We start from the raw sequence: 27,974 nt of genomic DNA, 5'->3' as shown, positions 1-27,974 counted from the left end.
AGGCAAATCCTCTCCCATAGCCATGCCGCCACCTCACGCTCTCTCTGGTTTCTCACTCATTCAATAGATCAATACAAATGGAGACTCATTTCAGAATACATAGAGGACCAGATAAATAACTCAAATACGCTTGGAGATGGTCATTCAAGGACCAGGATTATGCGGTCAAAATGGCGAGTAGTTCACACGTACATTAGCTTTTTATTTTTACAACATCACGATGGTCCAAATGAGCTCTCTGGTTTTGCCATCTACCGAAATAATGGTAGCGTTCACTTCACCTTGAGCAGAGCAAAACATTGTCCCAGAAGAATACAAATCTATATTTCCTCTTACCCATGCATTCTAATTGAGAGATAGCCAGGAAGGAGAGTCTGCAGTCAGTCAGGCTACTCTGTCTGTTCAGAGGGTTTTTTATTGAATCTACAGTCTACATACTGGCATCTACTGTTAGCTTTGGGAATGCAAACTCCCCCAATCACATATAAGCCTATTTTGAAGACTGCCAGTAATGACACCATTGTGTGAGAGAAAAAAGGACAAAAGTAATGCAAATTAATTCATGGTGTTGACAGTAGTATATTTTGAAGCGTTGCATGAGATCTCATTACGTTGCATAAAAGCAAAAACACCTAAAGTAGCTAGCAGTAGTTGTAAAAAAAAAAGTACAAACACAGTCATGATATCGAAGTACACACTTGGTTCGGGTATAGAACATTTCCAAAAACAGAGTTGTTGTGCGTGATTAGGCAAAACAATACATTTCAATGAGTAATACAAATGATAAAAGGGACACTTCGGGATTTTGGTAATGATCAACTTCCCCGGAGTCAGATGAACTCGCGGATGAAAATGTCATGTCTCTGCAATACAGTCTGAAGGAAATTACCAACTAGTGTTAGGGCAATTGCTAACTAGCGTTAGCACAAGGCTTGGAAGTCTATGGTATCTACTAGCATGCTAGCAGTTACCATAGATTTCCAGTCATGGTGCTAGCGCAAGTTAGCAATTGCGCTAACAGTAGTTAGTAACTTCCTTCAGACTGTATTGCAGAGACATGACATTTTCATCCGCGAGTTCATCTGACTCCGGGGAAGTAGATAAAGGGCTTCAATCCTGAAATATCCCTTGAACACATTCTCATGCCATGTAACCACAGTATGACTATTGATAGATATTGATATGGTAAATACTGTACAGGGACGGGAATACAATAGTCCAGGTTCAGCAATAGCCAGTTCAATGAACTGACTCTCTCTCTGTGACGTTGCTATGTACTTGAGGTTCAAAGCATGTATTTGGTCATGGTTGTGTGTATTTGGCCAAGGTTGTGGAAACAGTTGGCCAGGCACATGGATTAGGTATTGTACTGGGTTGGAGTTAATACAGTATATCCTCCATAGAGTGAGAAAAAGGTTCAGCTATATGATTATATTACTATACGCTATAAAGAATAATATCATCTGATCTCACAAGCTACACCAGCATGTTATATAATGTGTGTGTGTCATGTACAGCATGTGCACTGACCTCAATAATGTCACAAAAACAGAGCAACCAGCAAAGCCTGTACATCCGAAATATACTGAATTAGCAGTGAGAGAGAGAAATGTTTGCTCACATGACTAAGTCGCTTTGGATAAAAGCATCTGCTAAATGGCATGTGTTATTATTATTATTATACTGTATATGAAGAAATGACACGCTCAAAACTCCGGAGTAGAAAACATTTGCCCGTCCTATATCAAGAAATACTTCTCCTTATTTCAGCTGAATATATACTTTTCTGCCTTTCAAGAAGAGACAACAACACATAACATCTCAGTTCCAGTTTAGTTAACAGAATAAGTATCAAGTATCCAGTAAGACTATTCAGTCCTCTGCTGCAGACAGCAGCGCTCCCTCCACCAAGAATTCCTGTTTCAAAGTGTCTTAAGGCACGGTTTTCGGATAAGGGAATAATCACCATGGAATCAAACGGCCGTGGAGTGGATATGGGAGGAGCCCCAGAGGTTCGGACACCATCAGACCCCACCCCTTGACCCCTCAGACGACTTCAGACTCGTGACGCGCCAACGCCAGGGGTAGCGTGGCCCCACACGGGCCCTGGAAATGGTACCTGTACAGCAGAAGCACGGCACACCACACACACACACACACACACACACCCCCACCCGACAAAGCAAGGATAAAAGGAGAAATCTGAGAAATGCTCACCAGTGTCCCTAAGGAAGTGTTTGGTTCTTAATTTCCCTGACACACATCTGATCAATCAGATCTAAGACCAAAGAGCTGATAACGCTGACTGATTTCAAACCTGACAAACTGTGTGATGCAGTAGAATCATGAATAAAACACACTTTATCAGGCTTCGTTTTGACGAAGAATCCCTATTTGATTAAATATATCCTGTTTTACTTTAAAGAAAATGATATATACACTATTTGACTTCACAAAACGTATTTGTATTTTGCACATCAAGAAAAGAAATTGAAAATCCCCAAAGAAACTTGTATTACGACAAAAACACATCATTTTCTAATAGCGGTGGGCTGTGGCTTACGTGAAGCGCGTGGTCTCAGAGGTGGTCTCAATGTTGAACTCTGCTACTGGCACGCCCCTGGACGCCACCTGGGGGGCAAACATGGCTGCCGGGTACACTATGGAGGAGGTGCCAACCTGCGGGCAGATAGAGAGCATAGGCACCAGCAAAGCCATTTCGGAGAAATGTGTGTATATTATACATTGGTCTGAACATCAGTTTCAGGTGTGTGGTGCTTTACCTCAGGCTCTGTCTCTACAGCGTATGACAAAATCTTACTACATACTAAAGTGTGTATATAAAGACTGAGATACATAGCAACTACAAGATTCTCCAGCGACTACGAGGCCAACTCACCACCAGACACAGATCACAGGTGTCCAGCACCGTCTCCACCTTGGTCAAGACGTGCGAGTCCAGAGTTTCCCCGAACCAGGTCACATTGGGCCTGAGCAGACCATGGCAGTCACTCTTCTCACACCTGCACATAAAACCACCAAGTGATGACATCACACACAAGGGATGACATCACACATAACAGGTGTATGGTTACTTAGGATTGAGAAGAGGTCAAGTTAAAAGCAAATAACACTACCGCCACCATGTGGAAAATATTTTATCACTGTGGCTTGGATTTTCTATGGTAGACTTGTGTAAAAATAATTATTTACACACACACACACACACACACACACACACACACACACACACACACACACACACACACACACACACACACACACACATATATATATGTCAACAAATAGACAGAACCATACTAATCATCCCCTACCTTGGCAGCTCCTCTGGGGGAATCTTGGCATCACTGGTATCTGGGTCAGGAGAACTGTGGAACAATCGAATACAACCATTTTTCTAAAAGTCAAGTCACACATCCAATGTAGAAGATTCGCCTGAGCAGGTGGTTGTATTGTACTGAGGAGCTGTAGTGCTGCTTACCCTTTCCCCTCTAGGGCAGCGCATATTGGGCTGCCTTGGTTCACAGCCACATGTCCACAGCTCACACAGCGCGTCTCAAACAGACTTCCTGATGATTCACCGGGGAGAAAAACAGAACTGAGCACCGTCCAGACACTTTGGAGAAGTCTCTCAAAAACATGCTGATAATGACAACATTTGTCCAAGTAGGATTTACCTTCAGGGATACTAAAGTCAATCTTATCCTTATCTTACGTTCAACTTTTGACAACAAGCTTTGGAAACCACCACTAGAGCAAGGGCTAATTATTTGAGTACATCTTCTGAGCTTACTTATTAACAATGGAGCCTCTCTTGAAACAGTGCCTTCTTTCTAAAAACATATTTGCCTGCCTTGTCTGAACCAATCCCTGCTGCCCAGCCCATTCCAGCCCTCTAAAAGACCCGCTTAGCCCTGTCCCAGCCCAGCCCTCTCACCGTGGATCTTGAGGACATGTCTGGATCCGGCCTGGCGGTGCAGATCATCTATGACCTGGGTGATGACTACCACAGAGCGGCCCTGCTTCCTCAGCCGGGCCTCACACTCTGCAATGGCCAGGTGGGCCGTATTGGGCCCCTTACTCAGCATCACTTCTCGTCGGTAGTGGTAGAACTCCCACACCAGGGAAGGGTTCCGAAAGAAGGCCTCAGGGGTGGCTATGTCCTGTGGACAGAGATGGACAGGGACATGGGTGGGGAGGGTTAGGGAACAGCGTTCACAGGATGCGGAGGTAGAGTCGAAGGGTGTCAGGGTGGAGATGGATGGGATAGTCTACATTGTTAAGGGCAGACTGGATGAGAGTAAATGACTAGGCAAATAGCAGGTGGGAGGACTGGGTCATAGTTAGAGCAGAGAACGGCAAGGCACGCTGAGTTGTAGATATAGAGATCCCAGGTAAAAACTAAATAAACATGACATTTTCACATATTGAAGAGTGTGAACAAGCTCCCATAAATAAACACTTGGGGGCACAGGATGGAACAAACACAAGTTAAAGGTTTGTTTTGATTCTCTCTCTCAAAGTGAATCTCTGATGAGACTGTCCTACTTAGATTAACTGATACTGGCTCCAGCTCCTCAGCTCTCCCTGGGAACCGCACACAGTAACCGTGGTTACGCCTACCCCCCCTCATTGTTGTTGTCAAGACAAATCCATTGATACGGGAGTACACTCCCCTCCGTATGTATTAGGACAGTGAAGCTAACATTTTAAACGTGGCTCTACACTCCAGCATTTTGGATTTGAGATCAAACGTTTCATATGAGGCGACAGTGCAGAATGTCACAATGACTACATAAAGCTTGTGACTACAAACTTGTTGGATGCATTTACAGCTTTGGTTCTGTTTCGGATAATGTTTTGCCCAATAGAAAGTGAATGTGAATAATGTATCGTGTCCATCTTATAGTCCATCTTGCCCATGATATACTGGACATTATACAACAGGTGGGTCTAATCCTGGATGCTGATTGGTTAAAGCCACATTCCAGACGCTGTCTTTTCCACAAGTTACCACTGGCTAAAGAAATGACGTTGAAATGCCTATTTACTCTGTTCCATCTGACTGCGCAATCCACAGTCTCACCAGCCCAGCCAGGCAATTATAAACTTGATCTCCACTATAAAAAGCATCTAGACATTATCTCCCATTTCTTTTAGACTAACATTTAGTTTTCAACAGCGGAGATTCGTAGAAACCTTGCAGTCTTTCTCTTTGACATTTGCAACATTGAATTTCAATATTGAAACAAATCTCCAGCTGTCCCATAGTAATGAAAGTGTCGGGAGTCAGGACGAGACAGACAGGCAGCTTTTCTCAGCCACTCGAAATCATGAATCAGCTGGCATCATTTTTATGGATATATACAAAGAAATGTCAATAGAAAACAGGTCAAATTAAATGCAGCTTTTTTTTTGCCAAAGCAACCTACAAAGTTCTGGAACTATCAACCAACACTTGGGTAGTTTTGCTTTACATGGCAGTCAATACGAATTGAACTAATGACCAGGGTACGCCTAAAATTGCAATTGACAACCAGTGTTAGTGAATGTAGCACCACGTTTTGCTGAAAAATGTATGGTTTGGGAAATAATCTTGCTTTTTAATGCTGGTAACCCATTGCATAAAAGCAATAATACACTTGAACCCATGTGACATGGTAACATTTTTAAATGCATGTATGAATTGGAAATGTGTTTTTAGCATATACCAACTCACCAAGACACTCTAGGAGAGTGGGGTCACTGCCACAATCATGAATTGTGAATGATGATGAGTGAGACGGACAAAGATCATACCTCCCCCAAAAAAGCGAACTTCCCCTGCTATTGGTCATCGTGAGAGGTAAGCATGTTTTGTTGTAGCCTTTGTAACTTTCTCACTCATCACTATTAATTCATGATTTTTCTAAAATGGTCAGAAACATCTTATTTACTCACTTGTAAAGAATTACTGTAGTCATCATTCCCCATTCAGTTCCTATTGGGCAAAACATAATCCAAAACACAACCAAACAAACTGCAAATGCATCCAATGTATTTGTAGAGAAACAAGCTTGATGTAGTCATTGGTCCCATATTCCTAGCACGCAAACACTAAATGTTTGACTACTTTAATACCCTATAAGTGAATTTGTCTAAATACTTATGACTTTTTCAAATGGGGGGGGATTAGATACATAAAGTGCTTTCATTTCTGAAGGGTAAAACTGATATGAAAATACCCTCGAACAAAAGGTAACATTCTGTACTGACGGCTCATATGAAACATCTCAAATCCAAATTGCTGGAGTATAGAGCCAAATGTAAAATTCATGATGGCATGATGTCAACGTCTGCGTGTACATGAGCATGTTACAGATTGTGAAGTGAATTCCTGTAGGTCTATGCATGTCTGTTTTACATTACCTGAGATTGCCATTTCCTCCAGTAACCCGCAGCACCCCTAAAGGTAGGCACTCCACTCTCTGCACTCACACCCGCCCCAGTAATGATGGCTATGTGCCTGGCTTTAGAGAAGACCTTCCGGAATTCAGACATATCTACAGAAGATAAACAAGAGCCATTAGAGCAGGGATGGGAAACATTGATGGGGGGGCACAAAAACCTGAACTCATCATGAGGGGCCGCAGTGGCTCGGGGGTCTGCGTACCCACACATGTAGTCAGAGCCAGACCTATAGACTTTTGGGGGCCCCAAGTAAAATTTTGTTGGGAGGCCCGCCCAACTTGCGAACAAAACATTTTCTCAGCCCCCCTCTTGACAGCGGTGAGACATGTTTGGGGTTTTAGAGTTCATTTCATGCAATTCTACTCATTTTCCCATGGGGCGGAGAGAAAAGTTTACAGTTCTGAATATGATAGCCGAGTGAGAGTGACTAACAAAATAAATTGGGGCCCCCTGGTCGGTAATTCGACCACGATTACAACAAGTTTACATAGCTGGCTAGAATAATTTAGCAATCTAAAGATGTTTAGCTGACATGGGGTAATGGAGTAACTGACATAACAATAGAAAAACTGCTGATGCCCATCCCAATTTATTAGACTGTTCACTCAGCAGTAGCCTAGGCCTATTACAATGTACACTAGAATGTAAAGCCAATGTATGGAGACTTATGAATTCAGCTCATGCATGTGGTAGGACTTTACCTGAACTGGCAGACCTGGTCATCTCTACCAAAGGCCGACGTGTCACTGGAGAAGACACGCGAGGACCAAGTCCAATTGAAACTAGATTTCGAAGAATCATTGTCACTACAGCTCTGTAAGATAAGACAGAAAGTTAGGATAATTATTTTCTGACTGCATCGGAATAGTTTGTCCTAGTTAAATATAGGTGACACAGATGGACAAACTATATCATTACACATTTGCATTCATACACTTTTAAGGCCACGGTCATTTATACATGTTATCATCGTGTCATTTACTTGTTTGAATGTGGGAATGAGAATTGTCACCAGCGCCTGATCAATGTCAACTGGCTGCGATATACATATTTACTTGTTACATTTTACATCGCGTTGTGCATGACAGCCTTGAATTTTAACACGTTTTGCGTGGGCATAAGATTACGCATTCTAAAGGGTATTTAGGCGAAAACGTGTCCAAACCAGCAGTCTACACAATAAGTGTTAAAAGTTTTGATTGTCAGTGAGCAAACTCAAATCTGCTGTGGCTCGTAAATCAAATCGTGTTTTATAAAAACTAACAGAATATTAAATAAATAAATATAATTTCCTCAACGATACTATAGCCTACATTTCTAAAACATTGAAAACAGGGGTATAAAGAAGAGCCATCTTGAATAGTAAAAGTAGCTAAATACCAAAAGTAAAAATGTTACATGCAGGCAAATAAGGTGTACAACGATCACTACATGGATTGGCCTTTTTCAGAATAACTCGAGTTCATGCATAACACGTCCATACATACCCAGCAGAGTTACCAGATGGCGAGGCAGAGTTTGTTTACTTTTCTTAATGTAATTTATTTGAAAAACCGTAAAGACTACCTTGCTGTCGCAAAGCATTGAAGATTCCGCTCCAAAATCCACTATTGAGGGGAAAGTTGTAGGCTAGTTAAGTTAATAGTGCCCTCTGGTGGTGTACGTTTAAAAAAATATCCCCTGACCTCATACAAGATTTCCACTTGCTGATCAACATCCATACAGGAGCTTATATTGATAATTTAACTCCATAAATCCGCATTGGATAGGCTATTTTGAAAATGTAGGCCATTTACTTGATTATTCATAATTGTTTCCCTTTATTCCATTCCCCTCTGTCTGCTGTTGGGTTAAGGAGCTTTGTAGTGGCGGCTCCACCTCGCTTCAAAAGTCACATCTCCCTCTCCGGTCTCTACCCGTTCAGTTTTTTTCCTCCCCATCAGTACCTCCTCTTGAGCGGTGGTGGCTCTCTGTCTGTCCCAACCCCCCAGTGTTCACTGCTCAAATTGATGGCGGCTTCTCCAGAGGACCATATAGACCGCCGGCCGATCAGGAGAGTCCGGTCCAAGAGCGATACCCCGTACCTCGCCGAAGCCAGAGTTTCCTTCAACCTGCGCACAGGTAGGTTGCTTCTCACGTTTGGCCATTGATTTTCAGTGTTCGATGCATTGTAGCGTATAAAGCACTGCACCTAACCTTACTAGCCTATTGTAAACTAACGGTTTTGTAACACATAATTCTATTTTATCGTATTTGTTTTACTGAGACTGTGCTTGATCTGCGCTATTGCCTGTGGGCTCTAGTGCATGTAGCCTATGATATGGAAGTTTGGTTTTGCCTCATTTGCAATTTTGGTAGGATTTTGGACAAGTTTGTCATATCAATCGAATTGTCTGATTGCTAAATTGATCATTTGCGATTAGGCTTTGTAAGAAGAAGAACAATACTCATGATCATTATTCAACGTGTGAGATTTGATTTCGTAAGAGAACGGAATTAGGCATTAATTAAATTCAGTTACATAATAGAGAAGCATTCGAATGGCAATCTGAGCCCCAACGTGATCGTAGTCAACAGCAAGGTGTCCAGGATTAGGCTACACCGGACAGATCCCTGACAGCGAACAGATTGGTGTTGACTGTTAAAGCACCCGTGTACAGTGCATTGGGAAAGTATTCAGACCCCTTCCCTTTTTCCACATTTTGTTACGTTACAGCCTTATTCTAAAACGGATTAAATGTGTTTTTTTCCCCCTCTTCCATCTACAAACAATACCCCATAATAACAAAGCGAACACAGGTTTTTTAAAAATATTTTCTAATTTATTACAAATAAATCAACAGAAATTGTTGATTTACATAAGTATTCAGACCCTTTGATAAGAGACTCCAAATTGAGCTCAGGTACATCCTTTTTCCGTTGAGCATCCTTGAGATGTTTCTACAACTTGATTGGAGTACAGCTGTGGTAAATTCAATTGATTGGACATTATTTGGAAAGGCCTGTCTATCTGTCTGTCTGACCTGTCTATATAAGGTCCCACAGTTGACAGTGAATGTCAGAGCAAAAACCAAGCCATGAGGTCAAAGGACTTGTTCGTAGAGTGCCGAGATAGGATTGTGTCGAGGCACAGATTTGGGGAAGGGTACCAAAACATTTCTGCAGCATTGAACTTCCCCAAGAACACAGTGGCCACCATCATTCTTAAATGGAAGAAGTTTTGAACCACCAAGACTCTTCCTAGAGCTGGCCACCCGGCCAAACTGAGCAATCAGGGGAGAAGGGCCTTGGTCAGTGACGCTCTCCATCCAACCTGACAGAGCTTGAGAGGATCTGCAGAGAAGAATGGGAGAAACTCCCCAAATACAGGTGTGCCAAGCCTGTAGCGTCATATCCAAGAAGACTCAAGGCTGTAATCGCTGCCAAAGGTGGTTCAACAAAGTACTGAGTAAAGGGTCTGAATACTTTGTCATTGTGGGGTATGTAGATTGATAAGATAATTTTTTTTTTAATCCATTTTAGAATAAGGCTGTAACATAACAAAATGTAGAAAAAGTCAAGGGGTCTGAATACTTTCCGAATGCACTGTATGTTAGATACATCCAAGTTATTACGTACAGTGTAAGAATATATTAGTGTATTGGATGTTGATTCGATTTTGGTTATGGCTTGTGGGAAACGTGCACAAATTGCTCCCCTCGAGCACCTAGGTGTATTGCATTCCTTGTTACCATGGTGACTTGGCATATTTCAGGCTGAGTCAGTTGTTAGACCATGAGGTATTCATATGTTTTGCAATGTAATAGCATGCAGTCTGAACCAAATGCAGCCAAATGTAGCCTTTCAATCAAATATCGTAGTTATTCGTATTTCGATATCATGCAAAATATGGTCTGTGTGATTGCCATTTAAAAAATATATGTTTACCTTTTATTCAACTAGGCAAGTCAGTTAAGAACAAGTTCTTATTTACAATGACGGCCTAGGAACGGTGGGTCAACTGCCTTGTTCAGGGGCGGAACGACAGTTTATTAGTTGACAAATAGTCAATGCATCAGTTCAATAGTCTTGCAGTGCTTCTGTCACACAGCTGGCTGGCTGGCTGGCTGTGGTGCTGAAACTGCTAGCTAGCCAAGTTTGCCCGCCAGTTGCGTACTTACAAAGACTTCAAATAACTTAAGGTAAAGTCTTTGAATCTTTTATTTTAGGGGCTTGTTTTGTCTTTAACCTGCTATATTTTGTTAAACCAAACTGTATTGCTACATTTCTGTTTTGATCATCATCACCCAGTCCTCCATCAAGTTGTTTTTCCAGTCACACCCACACTGTGAATTCTGCAGCATCAGTCCCGATGGTGTTAAGATGGGCTTTACTTGTGCTGTTGATTTAACACACAATATTGCACACCAGCTTGTAGTCCTTTGCATAGTTTCGGGAATAAATACTTTGCAGGCTATTGATGTATTTTGGAAATGTCTATTCATTCTTGTGTTTTGATTTGCCCCAAAACATGTTTTACTATAATCTGCAAGAGAGAGAGAGAGAGAGAGAGACTAAAGTCACCAAGCCATTTGGCCCAGATGAGCCCTGAGGTAACCAGAACCTGTTTCACACTGTCTGTTCTAATGAGCCTGTCAGACTGTGGAGGGGAGCAGGCTGAGAGGGTTATGACTTTGCATGTCTCAGTCCTCCTTTTGCCACTATTGGGAGGTGGCCTTAGTGGAAAGGGGGCAGGAGAATGGGGACCACCAATACTAACAGCTGAACTATACCCCACCAGCACCTACAGGATTCTTGGAATAGGCCTGAAGCAAGCTGCTAATGTATATTCTACTGTATATGACCACAAATCTGTCTTTGCCAGACACCACAGATCACAATATGGTGTCAGATATCCCACTCACTCATAGACACACACACACACACAAACTCGAACAGACACAACATTCTGAGAGGACAACAGTGCAAATGTCTGAGGATACCGTTCCAAAGGCACTCGATTGTCTGACTGGCCAATGAACGGCCAATGATCAACATAATAAAGATTTTTCATGCATGGCTTGAAGAAATCAGTATGCAGTTCTATTCTGTCCTCTGAACTGAAACTGCTGAAACATTTGGAACCCTGTCCTCCCAGGGTCACATACAGTAGGCTCATATAGTCTCTGCAGTGAGGCTAGCTCAGCCCTGCAATGTTAAAGCACCATGGCGTCCATTTACTTTATGACAGGAATTACCCCATCATTGAATCAGGGGTGAGTACAGTAAGGGTTGAGTATGACAAGACGTAGGTATATTGAATTGGTCTGTTTAGCATCGTGTGGCTAATTTGATTGGTCTCTTTGATTAGATTAACCGGAGCTGAGTCATGCTGCTGGCTGCCATGTGAGTTCATCCTTAACATAGTGGAGGTTTCTGTTGTTGGAAACCACAGCTAGGCTAAGCCTTGTTCTCTCTCACTGTTATGAAGCACCCAGTGATGTGATGCTATACATGTGAGTCCTAAATGGCACCCTATTCCCTATGTAGTGCACCACATGTGACCAGAGCCCTATGGGACGCAGTCGAAAATCAGAGCAGCAGGTGACCATTCCAAAGGAGTGTGTGTATGTGTGTGTGTGTGTGTGTGTGTGTGTGTGTGTGTGTGTGTGTGTGTGTGTGTATCTGCAAGCTATACATGGCTCTGCTTTGAGCGATTGGAACTACATCTGTCAGATGACTTAACAAGGTGAAGCCAGGATTCCAATCAATCATCCCAACAGGAAATTACTGCTAACCAGAGAAGCTGGTTGACACTTCCATTTCACACTGTGCACACAAACGCAGAATGAATAGAATCCAGTCCCATCTGTACAGGCAAATGAAGGATTAGAATGGCAGGCTGCGGAGTGAATGTTTGGGTGAGAGCTGTGTGTGTGTTTGTGTGTGTGTGTGCATGCTTGTATGCATGTTTGCGTGCATGTTCGTGTGCGTGGGTGCATGCGTGTGCTTGCAACGTTGTGTGTGTGTGTGTGTGTGTTGCCTGCCTAACGGTCAGTCCAGCAGCTCTCTCATTAGATTAGTCTGTTTTGTTTGCTCATCACTTAGGCATAGCTTAACAACAGTCACATCTGTTATCTCCCTCTCCCAAACAGACACACGGACACACACACACACACACACACACATTTCTCCCTTCCCTATACACACTCTCCTTTAATTTCTCCTCATTCATTCTCTTTCACACTCTAGCATACTGTCATCTGGTCTCACACAGTTTCATTTACTGAAGCCCACCTTTGCCTCTCTGTCTCACACACGCAGTCACACAGTGTGTTTTAAGTTCAGATGTACTGGTTGTCAGTGGTCCCTTCAGTTAGCTGTTACAGTGTTTTGTGGAAGGCATGATCCTTAACTTTGTGAATGGTGCTCTTTGGCTCTAACATGAGGTCAGATGGAAAGAGATGTATACTTTCTCTGTGTGTGTGTGTGTGTGTGTGTGTGTGTGTGTGTGTGTGTGTGTGTGTGTGTGTGTGTGTGTGTGTGTGTGTGTGTGTGTGTGTGTGTGTGTGTGTGTGTGTGTGTGTGTGCGCGCGCGCGTGTGCCCGTGCATTTGTGTGACAGACATACAGAAAGATTTGTGATGCTGTAGTTTTGACTGTTGACCCCTCAACCCCTACAGCAGTGGTATTCAAACTTTTTCAGCAGGGATCCCATTTTTTTTCTTTTTTTTTTTCTCAAATGTCTTGCGACCCCACCCCAAATCTAATGAAACAACTTTAAAATCTGTACATTTTAGATTTTTCCATCAACAAATAACCTTCAATTTGTTGCATTTTACTTTCTTATCAAAATGAAGAGAAAACAATAAGCACATTTACTCAATAAAATTGTATCTTTCAAATTGTCTTTCTTAAAAACGTTTGTATATTGTCCCATACGATAATCTGTACTCTTTAAAGATGCACTATGCAGAAGTTGCTGTACCATTTCCTGGTTGCAAACATGTATAATAGTTCACCTAATTTCAGTTTGTGACAAAACAAGCAAGTATATTGTAGAAAGTCATCATACCATCTGAACAGCTGTGAAATATAATTTTAAAAAATATTGTATTTTCAGCTGTTTTTACCAAAAGTAAAAGACGCAAAAACAAAACTTTAAAAAAAATGTGAAGTATAGAACTAGTGCATATAGAACAGATGTTCTGCTTCTTAGACTTTTAGACTCACATTTCTGTGACTTGTGAGGTTTCCCAAAAACAAACATATTGCGGCTGTACGTTTTGGCGACCCCACTGCAGTTCCCTTTGAAAACCGCTCTGCTAAAGTGAAATAAAATCCAATCAGACAGGAGCCTTTCATCTGTGTGTGATTGAACTAAACCAAAAACAGATCCAATTTACAATCACATGTTTTGTGCACTCCATATAGGATCGCTACACTCATTGTTGATCTGTCTTACACGGTATTTGGTTTATCTTGTAATGTCATGGATGTGATACACTGTGCACTTCACAGGGGTGGGCTACTGTGCAGTAGTTAGATGTCCTGGGCAGCTGAATGCCCTGTGTGCAGACTAAGGCGTGGGGGCGTGCGACAGGGGACACTGATGGCTAGATCTCCATTGCAGCACGTGGGCTGAATGTAAATAGCCTGTATGGGCTGGAGACTGGACTGGACTAGGCTGAGCTGCATTGCAGGGGACATGAATTTGAAGCTATTTTCATACACATGGATGCACACATACACACACTCCATTTAACACATGACTCCCTTCCTCAGCACCAAACATACTGACAACCTCTTCACAATGTACTGGGAACATTATTTTCCATTCCCAGATGCCTAGTATCAGTGTATAAGCATTACCTGTCACACCCTGATCTGCTTCACCTGTCCTTGTGCTTGTCTCCACACCCCTCCAGGTGTAGCCCATCTTCCCTATTATCCCCTGTGTATTTTTACCTGTGTTCTGTCTGTTCGTTGTCAGTTTGTCTTGTTCATTCAAGCTAACCAGCGGTATCCTGTCAGCGCCTCTTTTCTCGTCCTCCTGGTTTTTGACCTTTGCCTGTCCTGAACCTGTACCCGCCCACCTGACCTCTCTGCCTGAGCCTGCCTGCCGCCCTGTACCTTTGCCTTACCCTGGATTTTCGACCCCTGCCTCCCTTGACCTGTCTTTGTCTGCCCCTGTTGCCACAATCAACATTGTTACTTCGACAGTCTGCATCTGGGTCTTACCTTGATTCCTGATAGTACGAACTGGCCATGACTGACCCAGCAGACTTGGACCAGCTCCGCTACGCCATCTCCTCCCAAGGAGCCACCACTGGTAGGCACGAGGAGTTGCTTCGCGGCATAATGGAGGGGTTCCAGGCCACGGCCGATCGTCATGACCAAGCATTGGACATGTTGCGGGAGCATGTCCATGGGTTGCCTTTAGGCAGCCGACCACGAAGGGTAACCTCCTAGCCCCTCTGTAACCCGCCTGGTAGCAGTGCCGTCACCGCGGTTTCCCGGGCACCCCGTTTACCTCCCCCGGAGTGCTATGATGGAGATTCCAGAACCTGCCAGGCATTTCTCTCCCAATGCTCCCTCGTTTTCGAGCTGCAGCCTTCTTCTTTCCTCTTGGACCACTCAACGATTGTGTATATTATTACGCTGATGTCCGGGAGGGAACTCGCCTGGGCCACGGTGGTGTGGGAGCAACAGTCTGCCTCAGAGGTTTTCGTGGCGGAGGTGAGAAAAGTATTCCTGGCGGAGGTGAGAAAAGTGTTCGAGGCTCCGGTGTCCGTGAGAGAGGCTGCCCGGAAGTTACTCCAGCTCCGGCAGCACACCCTCAGTGTGATAGACTATGCGGTGGAGTTCTGCACGCTAGCAGCTGAGGGTACCTGGAACCCGGAAGTGCGGTTCGACAAGTTCCTGCATGGATTATCAGAGGAGGTAAAGGATGAGCTGGCAGTCTGATAACTACCAATGGGTCTCGATTCACTCATCGCTTTAACCATCCGGATCGATGGTCGGCTACGGGAACGTAGGAGGGAGAAGAGGTTCGATTGCGGTCCCAATCCCTCACTCAGGGATCCCACCGTGAGCTGATAAACTCCGGACGCCCCTGAAAGGATCCGTGCTTACCCGTGTCCCTCCAAGAGCCTCCCGGAGACTGCCGATTCACCTCTTCCCGAGCCGATGCAGCTCGGCAGGGCTAGGCAGGGCTAGGCTATCTCCAGCCGAATGCATACGCAGACTTGAGACCTATAGGTCATTTTGTGTCTTGTCCCTTCAAGAGAGCTAGCTCATTCGTTGGAGTGTGTACACTGGAGGGTCTGAAAGATAATTGTTCTTCTCCCCTTACTCTCCCCCCTCTCTATGCCATCCTGCTGTGGGGCGACCAGTCCAAGTCTCTCCAGGTACTCATCGACTCCGGGGCCGATGTGAGTCTCATGGATGTTACCCCACCGTCCGAGCTGGGCATCCCCACTCAACAGCTCTCCATTCCCATGGGTGTTAGAGTGCTGGACGGGCGCTCTATAGGCCGGGTGACCCACAAGATCACCCCTGTCAGCCTATGAGTGTCGGGGAAGCACAGCGAGGCTATCCAATTCCTGCTAGTTGAGTCCCCGCAGGTTCCTGTGGTATTGGGATTCTCTTGGCTCCAGCGACACAATCCCTCCATTGACTGGGCTTGGAAATTCCCCCGGACCTCTCCTATGTCTGACTGCCCCTTGTCTTCTGTTTCTAGGCCCATGCCCTCCCCCTCCGTGTCATCAATGGCACGGCCTGCCTTGACCTGTCTTTGCCTGCCCCTGTTGCCACAATAAACATTGTTACTTCGACAGTCTGGGTCTTACCTTGATTCCTGATATTACCAGTCCGTTGCAGTACAGTAATGTTGAGTTTTCGCCCTCACTGCTTCTCTCTCCTTCCTTCCCTCCTGGTCTCTGTAATCACTCCTGTTCCAGAGAGTACAATCAATATGGCCAGACGGAGGGTGGCAGGACAGAGCCCATCTAACGCCACCCTCTATCTTCCTGTCTCACCTGGGCCTTTCTGGGGGAAACGATAATGTGTCAGAGGGAAGCACATCACACAACCACCGGCCAGACAAGATCCACTCCCAGTTTTAAGGCTGCCTGTATTTGATCTGTATTCGAGCCCGTCTCTGTTCTACCCTGAGCGGATCTATCACCTCTTCATACACTTTGCTTGTACCTGGTTACTCTAACTGCAGGGTAGGGTTTGATATACGGTGCATTTGAAAAAGTATTCAGACCCTTTGACTTATTCCACATTTGGTTACGTTATGGCCTCATTCTTAATCTACACACAATACCCCATAATAACAAAGCCAAAAACAGTTTAGACATTTTTGCTAATTTATAAAACATTTAACTGAAATATCACATTTAACTAAGTATTCAGTCCCTTTACTCAGTACTTTGTTGAAGCACCTTTTGGCAGCATTTTTTTTTTTTTAACCTTTATTTAACTAGGCAAGTCAGTTAAGAACACATTCTTATTTTCAATGACGGCCTAGTGGGTTAGCTGCCGTTTCAGGGGCAGAACGACAGATTTGTACCTTTTCAGCTCGGGGGTTTGAACTTGCAACCTTCCAGTTACTAGTCCAACGCTCTAACCACTAGGCTACCCTGCCGCCCCCCATTACAGCCTCGAGTTTTCTTGGGTATGACGCTACAAGCTTGGCACACCTGTATTCGGGGAGTTTTTCCCATTCTTCTCTGCAGATCCTATCAAGCTCTATCAGGTTGGATGGGGAGCGTTGCTGCACAGCTATTTTCAGGTTTCTCCAGAGATGTTAGATCGGGTTCAAGTCCGGGCTCTGGCTGTGCCACTCAAGGACATTCAGAGACTTGTCCCGAAGCCACTCCTGTGTTGTCTTGGCTGTGTGCTTAGGGTTGTTGTCCTGTTGGAAGGCTCTTCTCCCCCGATTGCTCAGTTTGGCCGGGTGGCCTGCTCTAGGAAGAGTCTTGGTGGTTCCAAACTTCTTCCATTTAAGAAGGATGGAGGCCACTGTGTTCTTGGGGACCTTGAATGCTCGCTTAGCGAGCTAAGCGAGCTACGGACAATTCCTTTGACCTCATAGCTTGGTTTTTGCTCTGACATGCACTGTCAACTGTGGGACCTTTATATAGACCGGTGTGTGCCTTTCCAAATAATGTCCAATCAGCTGAATTTACCACAGGTGGACTCCAATCAAGTTGTCGAAACATCTCAAGGATGACGGGATGCTCCTAAGCTCCATTTTTATTCACATAGCAAAGTTTACATACACTTAGGTTGGAGCCATTAATACTCATTTTTCAACCACTCCAAAAATGTCTTGTTAAACTATAGTTTTGGCAAGTTGGTTACGACACCTACTTTGTTCATGACACAAGTCATTTTTCCAACAATTGTTTACAAACAGAATTCCAGTGGGTCAGAAGTTTTCATACACTAAGTTGACTGTGCTTTTAAACAGCTTGGAAAATTCCAGAAAATTATGTCATGGCTTTAGAGGCTTCTGATAGACTAATTGACATCATTTGAGTCAATTGGAGGTGTACCTGTGGCTGTATTTCAAGGCCTACCTTCGACCTCAGTGCCTCTTCGCTTGACATCATGGGGAAATCTAAATAAATCAGCCAAGACCTCAGAATAAAAATTGTAGATCTCCACAAGTCTGGTTCGTCCTTGGGAGCAATTTCCAAATGCCTGAAGGTACCACGTTCATCTGTACAAACAATAGTATGCAAGTATAAACACCATGGGATCTCGCAGCCATCATACCGCTCAGGAAGGAGACGTGCTCTGTCTCCTAGAGATGAACGTACTTTGGTGCGAAAAGCGCAAATCAATCCCAGAACAACAGCAAAGGAACTTGTGAAGATGCTGGAGGAAACAGGTACAAAAGTATCTATATTCACAGTTAAACGAGTCCTATATTGACATAACATGAAGGGCCGCTCAGCAAGGAAGAAGTCACTGCTCCAAAACCGCCATATAAAAGCTAGACTACCGTTTGCAACTGCACATGGGGACAAAGATCGGACTTTTTGGAGAAATGTCCTCTGGTCTGATGAAACACAAAATATAACTATTTGGCCATAATGATCATTGTTATGTTTGGATGAAAAATGGGGACTCTTGCAAGCCGAAGAACACCATCCTAACTGTGAAGCACAGGGGTGGCAGCATCATGTTGTGGGGGTGGCAGCATCATGTTGTGGGGGTGCTTTGTTGCAGGAGGGACTGGTGCACTTCACAAAATAGATGGCAACATGAGGAAGTAAAGTTATGTGAGTACATTGAAGCAACATCTCAAGACATCAGTTAAAGCTTGGTTGCAAATGGGTCCTCCAAATGGACAATGACCCCAAGCATACTTTCAAAGTTGTGGCAAAATGGCTTAAGGACAACAAAGTCAAGGTATTGGAGTGGCCATCACAAAGCCCTGACCTCAATCCTATACAAAATGTGTGGGTGGAACTGAAAAAGCGTGTGCAAGCAAGGAGGCCTACAAACCTGACTCGATTACTCCAGCTTTGTCAGGAGGAATGGGCCAAGATTCACCCAACCTATTGTGGGAAGCTTGCGGAAGGCTACCCGAAATGTTTGACCCAATTTTAAACAATTTTAAGGCAATGCTACCAAATACTAATTGAGTGTATGTAAACTTCTGACCCACTGGGAATGTGATGAAAGAAATTAAAGCTGAAATAAAAATTCTCTCTACTATTGTTATTCTGACATTTCACATTCATAAAATAAAGTGGTGATCCTAACTGACCTAAGACAGGGAATTTTTACTAGGATTAAATGTCAGGAATTGTGAAAAACTGAGTTGAATTGGTATTTGGCTAAGGTGTATGTAAACTTCTGACTTCAACTGTAAGTTATTGTTATATATATACACACATTTGTCATTATTTTGTGTAGCTTGATAAGCAAATTTTTTTATTTAATCAATTTTAGAATAAGCCTGGAGCGTAACAATTTTTTGGGGTCTGAATACTGTCTGAATACACTGTTGTAGGCTGGTTCTTGAATTGAGACATCATTTGGGCATCGCATTTTGGAAAAACTTGTATTTATTTAAATGTATTTGGGTCCAACTTCACATTCTTAATCAACTAGTATGGCATATTAATTACGTTAAATATGTTTTACCATTTTGATAACTTTGCGTCACTAGTAGGAGTGGTAACACCAATGACGGTAACACCAATGACGGTAACACCAATGACGGTAACACCAATGATGGTAACACCTGTAAGAAATGTGTGGTTTTGGGGGATTTTCGTAAAAGGAGGCCATAGATCTAAAGTCCTTCCCGTTAAAAATAATTTACTAAAGTTAGATGATTCATAATTTTGCTAACAATGTTATTTCCTTTGAGTAATTGAATAACACAAAGTGACACTTTGGATTTAGACACACCAAATTGTAAATGGAATCCTGAATAATTGTTTTATATACTAAAAGGGTGTAATTAGCAAATAATTTAGTTTAATATAGACTCCTCCCCTGAAAACAGTTTGCCACGGGAGGGAATGCTCAAGATCCTTGTACAGTATATCTTTGTACTTTATTTATTTTTATTTTACCTTTATTTAACCAGGTAGGCAAGTTGAGAACAAGTTCTCATTTACAATTGCGACCTGGCCAAGATAAAGCAATGCAGTTCGACAGATACAACGACACAGAGTTACACATGGAGTAAAACAAACATACAGTCAATAATACAGTATAAACAAGTCTATATACAATGTGAGCAAATGAGGTGAGAAGGGAGGTAAAGGCAAAAAAGGCCATGGTGGCAAGGTAAATACAATATAGCAAGTAAAACACTGGAATGGTAGTTTTGCAATGGAAGAATGTGCAAAGTAGAAATAAAATAATGGGGTGCAAAGGAGCAAAATAAATAAATTAATTAAATACAGTTGGGAAAGAGGTAGTTGTTTGGGCTAAATTATAGGTGGGCTATGTACAGGTGCAGTAATCTGTGAGCTGCTCTGACAGTTGGTGCTTAAAGCTAGTGAGGGAGATAAGTGTTTCCAGTTTCAGAGATTTTTGTAGTTCGTTCCAGTCATTGGCAGCAGAGAACTGGAAAGAGAGGCGGCCAAAGAAAGAATTGGTTTTGGGGGTGACTAGAGAGATATACCTGCTGGAGCGTGTGCTACAGGTGGGAGATGCTATGGTGACCAGCGAGCTAAGATAAGGGGGGACTTTACCTAACAGGGTCTTGTAGATGACATGGAGCCAGTGGGTTTGGCGACGAGTATGAAGCGAGGGCCAGCCAACGAGAGCGTACAGGTCGCAATGGTGGGTAGTATATGGGGCTTTGGTGACAAAACGGATTGCACTGTGATAGACTGCATCCAATTTGTTGAGTAGGGTATTGGAGGCTATTTTGTAAATGACATCGCCAAAGTCGAGGATTGGTAGGATGGTCAGTTTTACAAGGGTATGTTTGGCAGCATGAGTGAAGGATGCTTTGTTGCGAAATAGGAAGCCAATTCTAGATTTAACTTTGGATTGGAGATGTTTGATATGGGTCTGGAAGGAGAGTTTACAGTCTAACCAGACACCTAAGTATTTGTAGTTGTCCACGTATTCTAAGTCAGAGCCGTCCAGAGTAGCGATGTTGGACAGGCGGGTAGGTGCAGGTAGTGATCGGTTGAAGAGCATGCATTTAGTTTTACTTGTATTTAAGAGCAATTGGAGGCCACGGAAGGAGAGTTGTATGGCATTGAAGCTTGCCTGGAGGGTTGTTAACACAGTGTCCAAAGAAGGGCCGGAAGTATACAGAATGGTGTCGTCTGCGTAGAGGTGGATCAGAGACTCACCAGCAGCAAGAGCGACCTCATTGATGTATACAGAGAAGAGAGTCGGTCCAAGAATTGAACCCTGTGGCACCCCCATAGAGACTGCCAGAGGTCCGGACAACAGACCCTCCGATTTGACACACTGAACTCTATCAGAGAAGTAGTTGGTGAACCAGGCGAGGCAATCATTTGAGAAACCAAGGCTGTCGAGTCTGCCGATGAGGATGTGGTGATTGACAGAGTCGAAAGCCTTGGCCAGATCAATGAATACGGCTGCACAGTAATGTTTCTTATCGATGGCGGTTAAGATATCGTTTAGGACCTTGAGCGTGGCTGAGGTGCACCCATGACCAGCTCTGAAACCAGATTGCATAGCAGAGAAGGTATGGTGAGATTCGAAATGGTCGGTAATCTGTTTGTTGACTTGGCTTTCGAAGACCTTAGAAAGGCATGGTAGGATAGATATAGGTCTGTAGCAGTTTGGATCAAGAGTGTCCCCCCCTTTGAAGAGGGGGATGACCGCAGCTGCTTTCCAATCTTTGGGAATCTCAGACGACACGAAAGAGAGGTTGAACAGGCTAGTAATAGGGGTGGCAACAATTTCGGCAGATAATTTTAGAAAGAAAGGGTCCAGATTGTCTAGCCCGGCTGATTTGTAGGGGTCCAGATTTTGCAGCTCTTTCAGAACATCAGCTGAATGGATTTGGGAGAAGGAGAAATGGGGAAGGCTTGGGCGAGTTGCTGTTGGGGGTGCAGTGCTGTTGACAGGGGTAGGAGTAGCCAGGTGGAAAGCATGGCCAGCAGTAGAAAAATGCTTATTGAAATTTTCAATTATGGTGGATTTATCAGTGGTGACAGTGTTTCCTATCTTCAGTGCACTGGGCAGCTGGGAGGAGGTGTTCTTATTCTCCATGGACTTTACAGTGTCCCAGAACTTTTTTGAGTTAGTGTTGCAAGAAGCAAATTTCTGCTTGAAAAAGCTAGCCTTGGCTTTTCTAACTGCCTGTGTATAATGGTTTCTAGCTTCCCTGAACAGCTGCATATCACGGGGGCTGTTCGATGCTAATGCAGAACGCCATAGGATGTTTTTGTGTTGGTTAAGGGCAGTCAGGTCTGGGGAGAACCAAGGGCTATATCTGTTCCTGGTTCTAAATTTCTTGAATGGGTCATGTTTATTTAAGATGGTTAGGAAGGCATTTTTAAAAAATATCCAGGCATCCTCTACTGACGGGATGAGGTCAATATCCTTCCAGGATACCCCGGCCAGATCGATTAGAAAGGCCTGCTCGCTGAAGTGTTTCAGGGAGCGTTTTACAGTGATGAGAGGAGGTCGTTTGACTGCTGATCCATTACGGATGCAGGCAATGAGGCAGTGATCGCTGAGATCTTGGTTGAAGACAGCAGAGGTGTATTTAGAGGGGAAGTTGGTTAGGATGATATCTATGAGGGTGCCCATGTTTAAGGCTTTGGGGAGGTACCTGGTAGGTTCATTGATAATTTGTGTGAGATTGAGGGCATCAAGTTTAGATTGTAGGATGGCTGGGGTGTTAAGCATGTTCCAGTTTAGGTCGCCTAGCAGCACGAGCTCTGAAGATAGATGGGGGGCAATCAGTTCACATATGGTGTCCAAAGCACAGCTGGGGGCAGAGGGTGGTCTATAGCAGGCGGCAACGGTGAGAGACTTGTTTTTAGAGAGGTGGATTTTTAAAAGTAGAAGTTCAAATTGTTTGGGTACAGACCTGGATAGTAAGGACAGAACTCTGCAGGCTATCTTTGCAGTAGATTGCAACACCGCCCCCTTTGGCAGTTCTATCTTGTCTGAAAATGTTGTAGTTTGGAATTAAAATGTCTGAATTTTTGGTGGTCTTCCTAAGCCAGGATTCAGACACAGCTAGAACATCCGGGTTGGCAGAGTGTGCTAAAGCAGTGAATAGAACAAACTTAGGGAGGAGGCTTCTAATGTTAACATGCATGAAACCAAGGCTATTACGGTTACAGAAGTCGTCAAAAGAGAGCGCCTGGGGAATAGGAGTGGAGCTAGGCACTGCAGGGCCTGGATTCACCTCTACATCGCCAGAGGAACATAGGAGGAGTAGAATAAGGGTGCGGCTAAAAGCAATAAGAATTGGTCGTCTAGAACGTCTGGAACAGAGAGTAAAAGGAGGTTTCTGGGGGTGATAAAATAGCATCAAGGTATAATGTACAGACAAAGGTAAGGTAGGATGTGAATACAGTGGAGGTAAACCTAGGTATTGAGTGATGAAGAGAGATATATTGTCTCTAGAAACATCATTGAAACCAGGAGATGTCATTGCATGTGTGGGTGGTGGAACTAATAGGTTGGATAAGGTATAGTGAGCAGGACTAGAGGCTCTACAGTGAAATAAGCCAATAAACACTAACCAGAACAGCAATGGACAAGACATTAAGACATTAAGGAGAGGCATGCTTAGTCGAGTGATCAAAAGGGTCCAGTGAGTGGAGAGGTTGGTTGAGGGTCACGCCGATTTAGACAGCTAGCCAGGCCATCGGTAGCAAGCTAGCATAGGATGGAGGTATGTTGTTAGCCACCTCTTGCGTTCGGTCAGTAGATTTGTGATTAGATTAGTACTGAGGAATTTTCAAGGAGGTAACACCACTGACTTAAAGCTGAGGGTCAAACATTATACTAGCAACAAAAAATATATATTTTAATAGCCTTATTTGTTTTTATTGATCTCTATACAATATATTCAATACTTTTGTTCACCTTTAGTATTAATAATAATAGATAATATCTCTAAATCCCCAAAACATATTGCTACAACTCTACACATCACTACTGGGACAAGTCAAATTGCTTACCCTAACTACTTTAAACCATGCATTAACATAAAGTGTTGCAGAATAAATTACTTGCATTATGTTTTATCGTTGATAAACAGTTCAATATTAACAAACATGATATTTAACTATTTGTAATTTTTAGAGTGCTTTTCAAGGTTGCAAAGTCAAGGGATGCAAATGCCACCTCAATTCAAGAACGACCCCAGTAGTCATTGCATCCTGGACATGGGCGGCTACGTAACTATGGCTTTAACAGAGACGACAGTTTGAGTTTACTACCAGTTTAAGGATTAACAAGTTTAATCACTCTTTAAATTTCGACTCCTACCACAACCGGATTAGATTATCCTCCTTCTTTTTTAGCCCCAGTACAAATTAAATCACATATTCTGGAGGTGTTTGCACGGTCAAGATTGTCTGGGAACGTCTGCTGTCAGTCGTCAGTCTTAACGTGCCGATTTCCTTTTTTTCTTCATCCTCTTCTTCCTGTTAAGGTGCAGTGCGTCTGAGATTGATTGCTTTTGGGGGTGGTGCCAGCATGGACTCTGCTGAACCTGCAGTATGTTAGCTGTTTGGTAACAATACACAGGACTATTATTAAGCATGTTCAACAAAGTGGCAAGAGGTTACACCCTACACACGCGCACACTCACATTTTAGTCATGCAACGCACGTGTTCTTAGAGCAGTCCATGTGGATCAGCACAGGTTGTACCCTACTGTACCATCGATCTCTGACTAAAACATGTCATGTTGAAAATAGCTGTATAGCCGTGCTGCACCGAGGCAACTAATCGTGCTACGAATCCTTTCAAACATCAGAACCAACCACCTGACTAGGAGATCGCCCATCATCCTCCACTTCAGATGAAAGGAGGGGACCGGCAGATGTCGACCATGAAAGGCCTGAAGAGATTGCACTTTATTTTCTCTCTCTGTCTCTCTCTTTCTCTCAGTCCCTCTATCGCCCTCCCCATTTCTCTCCTGGAGTGTGGGAATGACTGGCTGTAATATGCTTTCCACGTGCCCCCCCCTCCCATCCCCCATGTGAAATAATGCGTTCTGCAAAAGCTCTCCAAGCTGGGGAAAGCTGCGTGACAATGAGGTTATTAATCATATTTATAGTCAACGTGGAAGAACGTTGGGTAAGGGGGTAGGAGTAGGACGGTGTGGGGGGGGTAGGAGGTGTTGAGGCACTGAATCCCAATGACAGCTCCACCACTGCCAAAAGCCAATATGCTGCCTGGAGGAGGTGGGGTGTGCAGTGTCTCTTTCTCTACACAGCCTGGAGGTGGGGGAGTGCAGTGTCTCTTTCTCTACACAGCCTGGAGGTGGGGGAGTGCAGTGTCTCTTTCTCTACACAGCCTGGAGGTGGGGGAGTGCAGTGTCTCTTTCTCTACACAGCCTGGAGGTGGGGGAGTGCAGTGTCTCTTTCTCTACACAGCCTGGAGGTGGGGGAGTGCAGTGTCTCTTTCTCTACACAGCTTGTTTTTCTTTAATTCAATCTGCAGAAAACCCGGTGGAGCGATGTGAATTTACCTCTGTTGGAGTTTGTGCAGGCAGTCAGCATTGTTGTGAAGCAATATGGAGGGAAAGGCATAACTGCTTGTTGGTAGTATCGTAGTACAGTTCCCGCTGCACACTACCAGCTCTTTATGATGTTTCTGCTGACAGACAGAGGAGAGCTCTCAGAAAGAACTCCTGTGCGGACTCGGCTGTCCGCATAGGAGAACCCTTTGAAGAACCCTTTTTGGTTCCAAGTAGAATCACTTTGGTTTCAGATATAACTATTTTCGGTTCCACTTAGAACCCTTTCCACATAGGGTTCTACATGCAGCCAAAAAGGGTATTACCTGGAACCCAAAAGGGTTCTCCTAAGGGGACAGCCGATGAACCCTTTTTATCTAAGAGTGTAGTGTACAGCAGTAACATTGGCGTCCATTCAGTCAAAGTTACACTGCAGTAACTTTGTAATAATCTGTGCAGTATCTCAAATAGAATTGATCACTTGCACTATGTACTTTTAATGTAGTCTCTACTGCAATCCAGGTCATTTGGTTCTGCTATTAGATGAAGCACAGTGATAAGACAATCTGTTGTATAAATAAACAAAATATCTGACATTGTATTCCTTTTTGAACTTTGCTCAGCTTTTAAACGGTTGAAAGTGCAATGATAGACTTTTTTTTTCATTGTAATTTGGTTGTGCTATTAGGTGGTTCCTTGGAAAATCAACTAACTTTTTGAGTGGGTGAAGATAGGATGTAATGTACTATATATTATCCACTTTGAAATGACATGGTGTGCACAGTGGGCAGATGTGTTTTCATTGGGCAGAACTAGATCAGCCAATGAGAATGGGCCATATTTGACGTTGTGGTTTGTGTGGCTCACCCATTAAGACAGCTCATTACGGGAAATGATGTACCCACCATTCAGATAGTTACGTGAGTCCACATTAAGCCTGACCAGTAGGCTATATGAAGATGAAATGGGTACAGTAGGTGTAGTAAAAGGCAAGAGAGGTTGTATTAGGTGTTTAATGATATATTCATTTTTGCATATGACGCTCTTACCTGGAGCAATGCATGAATCAGGGGAGGCAGTATACTGATTTGGAATTCCGCACACACTACTACTTCACTCCCACCATGCAAGATTGAAATGGCTCGATACTTTACATTGTGTTGTAGAGCTGCGTCAGCATTAAACTGGGAGCGGTTACAGCTGTCTGCCCCCCCCCTCCCCCTATCCCCCACCCCCTCTGCCTTATTCCCCCTGGGACCCTTGGGGACAAGTCCTGTGCAATTAGCATAATTGTGTTGGGACTTAGCGGTGTGCTCTGTCGCCAGTGAAAACTACTGGGCGTAAGCAGTTACATAAAGCAATGCCACCCACCCATGAGATCCAGAGCAGAGCTGCATGTATAGCGTTTGAACTTCGACTGAGTCATCACAGGCTGGGAACGACTGAGCTCTGAGAGCCAGCAATCCATTCACAAAAGAGGAGGGAGAGATGGGAAAGGGGGAGATAGAGAGTAGACAACGAGGAGCGCAGCAGTAGCTAGAGAGTTACAAATTAGAGATGTATAGATAAACCGGAGGGATAGCTATAGAAAGGAGATATGGAGAGAGAGAGAGAGAGAGAGAGTCGACAATAGGGAGTAGTAGGGAGTTACAAATTACAGATGTATAGATACACAGAGCAAGTGTGTGTGTGGGAGAGCGAGGCCTAGCTACCTATTATGCACTTCCCAGAGGGCCACCATGTGCCAAGCTGCTGCCAAGCCGTCAGCCTACCTGTGAGTGTTGTTGCTGTGCTCAACTCAGTGGTGGTGTGTTTGCTCTCTCTCGTCTCAGTGCCCACATAGCAACAGTACACTGAGAACAGATGCAGGAAGGAAGCACAGTCTATCAAACTCACAAGTGTAGGTTTGACATGCTGTTTATTTGGATATCGAACTCGGACCTCATTCTAGATGAATATCAAACTCGCAGAGCGAACGTTTGGATTCTACCTATCGGAGTATATTGTATGATCCGCTAACAAAGCTTGTATTGGAATGAGGAAAAAAATACATCTTTGTTACTTCTAAGAGCTGCATATGTCCTGCAATTCCTCACGGAGGCCCTGACTGTAGGGTTTATACTTCACTCTAACTGAATTAGGATTGGAACCATTCCTTCTCCCCTGTAAGACCTTGCTTCATTACTCTAGCTATGTGCTCACACACACACTCCTCTCACTAACCTTGTGGGGACACACAATTCAGTCCCATTCCAAATCCTATTTTCCCTAACCCCAAAACCTAACCATAACCCTAGCTCCTAAACCTAAAACGAACCCTAAACCTAATTCTAACACTAATTCTA

At 43.8% G+C, this 27,974-nt stretch overlaps 2 protein-coding genes across 3 annotated transcripts in view; one reads left to right on the top strand and one right to left on the bottom strand.

The window, feature by feature from the left end:
* Window positions 1-558: 558 nt before the first annotated feature.
* LOC110508628 (NAD-dependent protein deacylase sirtuin-5, mitochondrial) lies at window positions 559-8,106 on the bottom strand. Its single transcript, XM_021589284.2, has 9 exons — window positions 7,959-8,106; window positions 7,173-7,285; window positions 6,430-6,563; window positions 3,959-4,184; window positions 3,503-3,590; window positions 3,336-3,389; window positions 2,900-3,023; window positions 2,564-2,679; window positions 559-2,119 (listed from the first exon to the last, which is right to left on the bottom strand). The coding sequence occupies exons 2-9, from the start codon at window positions 7,270-7,272 to the stop codon at window positions 2,047-2,049; spliced, it is 915 nt and encodes a 304-aa protein (XP_021444959.1). The 5' UTR covers window positions 7,273-7,285; window positions 7,959-8,106; the 3' UTR covers window positions 559-2,046.
* A 263-nt stretch (window positions 8,107-8,369) lies between these two features.
* LOC110508627 (phosphatase and actin regulator 1) overlaps window positions 8,370-27,974 on the top strand; it is a 90,213-nt gene continuing 70,608 nt past the window's right edge. The window contains exon 1 of one of the 2 annotated variants that reach the window (XM_036965991.1): window positions 8,370-8,592. In XM_036965991.1, the coding sequence (XP_036821886.1) occupies window positions 8,481-8,592 (112 nt within the window). In that variant the 5' untranslated portion in view covers window positions 8,370-8,480. The remainder of the gene's footprint in view (window positions 8,593-27,974) is intronic. The other variant, XM_036965992.1, reaches the window with a different exon arrangement.

The sequence above is a fragment of the Oncorhynchus mykiss genome, chromosome 28 (genome assembly GCF_013265735.2).
Source record: "Oncorhynchus mykiss isolate Arlee chromosome 28, USDA_OmykA_1.1, whole genome shotgun sequence".
Classification (NCBI taxonomy): domain Eukaryota; kingdom Metazoa; phylum Chordata; class Actinopteri; order Salmoniformes; family Salmonidae; genus Oncorhynchus; species Oncorhynchus mykiss.
The sequence above is the reverse complement of the archived record's forward strand: the minus strand, read 5'-3'. Positions and strand labels throughout refer to the sequence as shown.

Excerpts from the sequence above, each read along its gene's own strand:
- LOC110508628 (XM_021589284.2), bottom strand. The coding sequence starts at position 7,272 with ATGATTCTTCGAAATCTAGTTTCAATTGGACTTGGTCCTCGCGTGTCT. Across the intron at positions 4,185-6,429 it reads GGAGGAAATGGCAATCTCAG|GACATAGCCACCCCTGAGGC; the intron begins GTAATGTAAAAC and ends CTCTGTCCACAG. Across the intron at positions 3,591-3,958 it reads ACATGTCCTCAAGATCCACG|GAAGTCTGTTTGAGACGCGC; the intron begins GTGAGAGGGCTG and ends GTGAATCATCAG.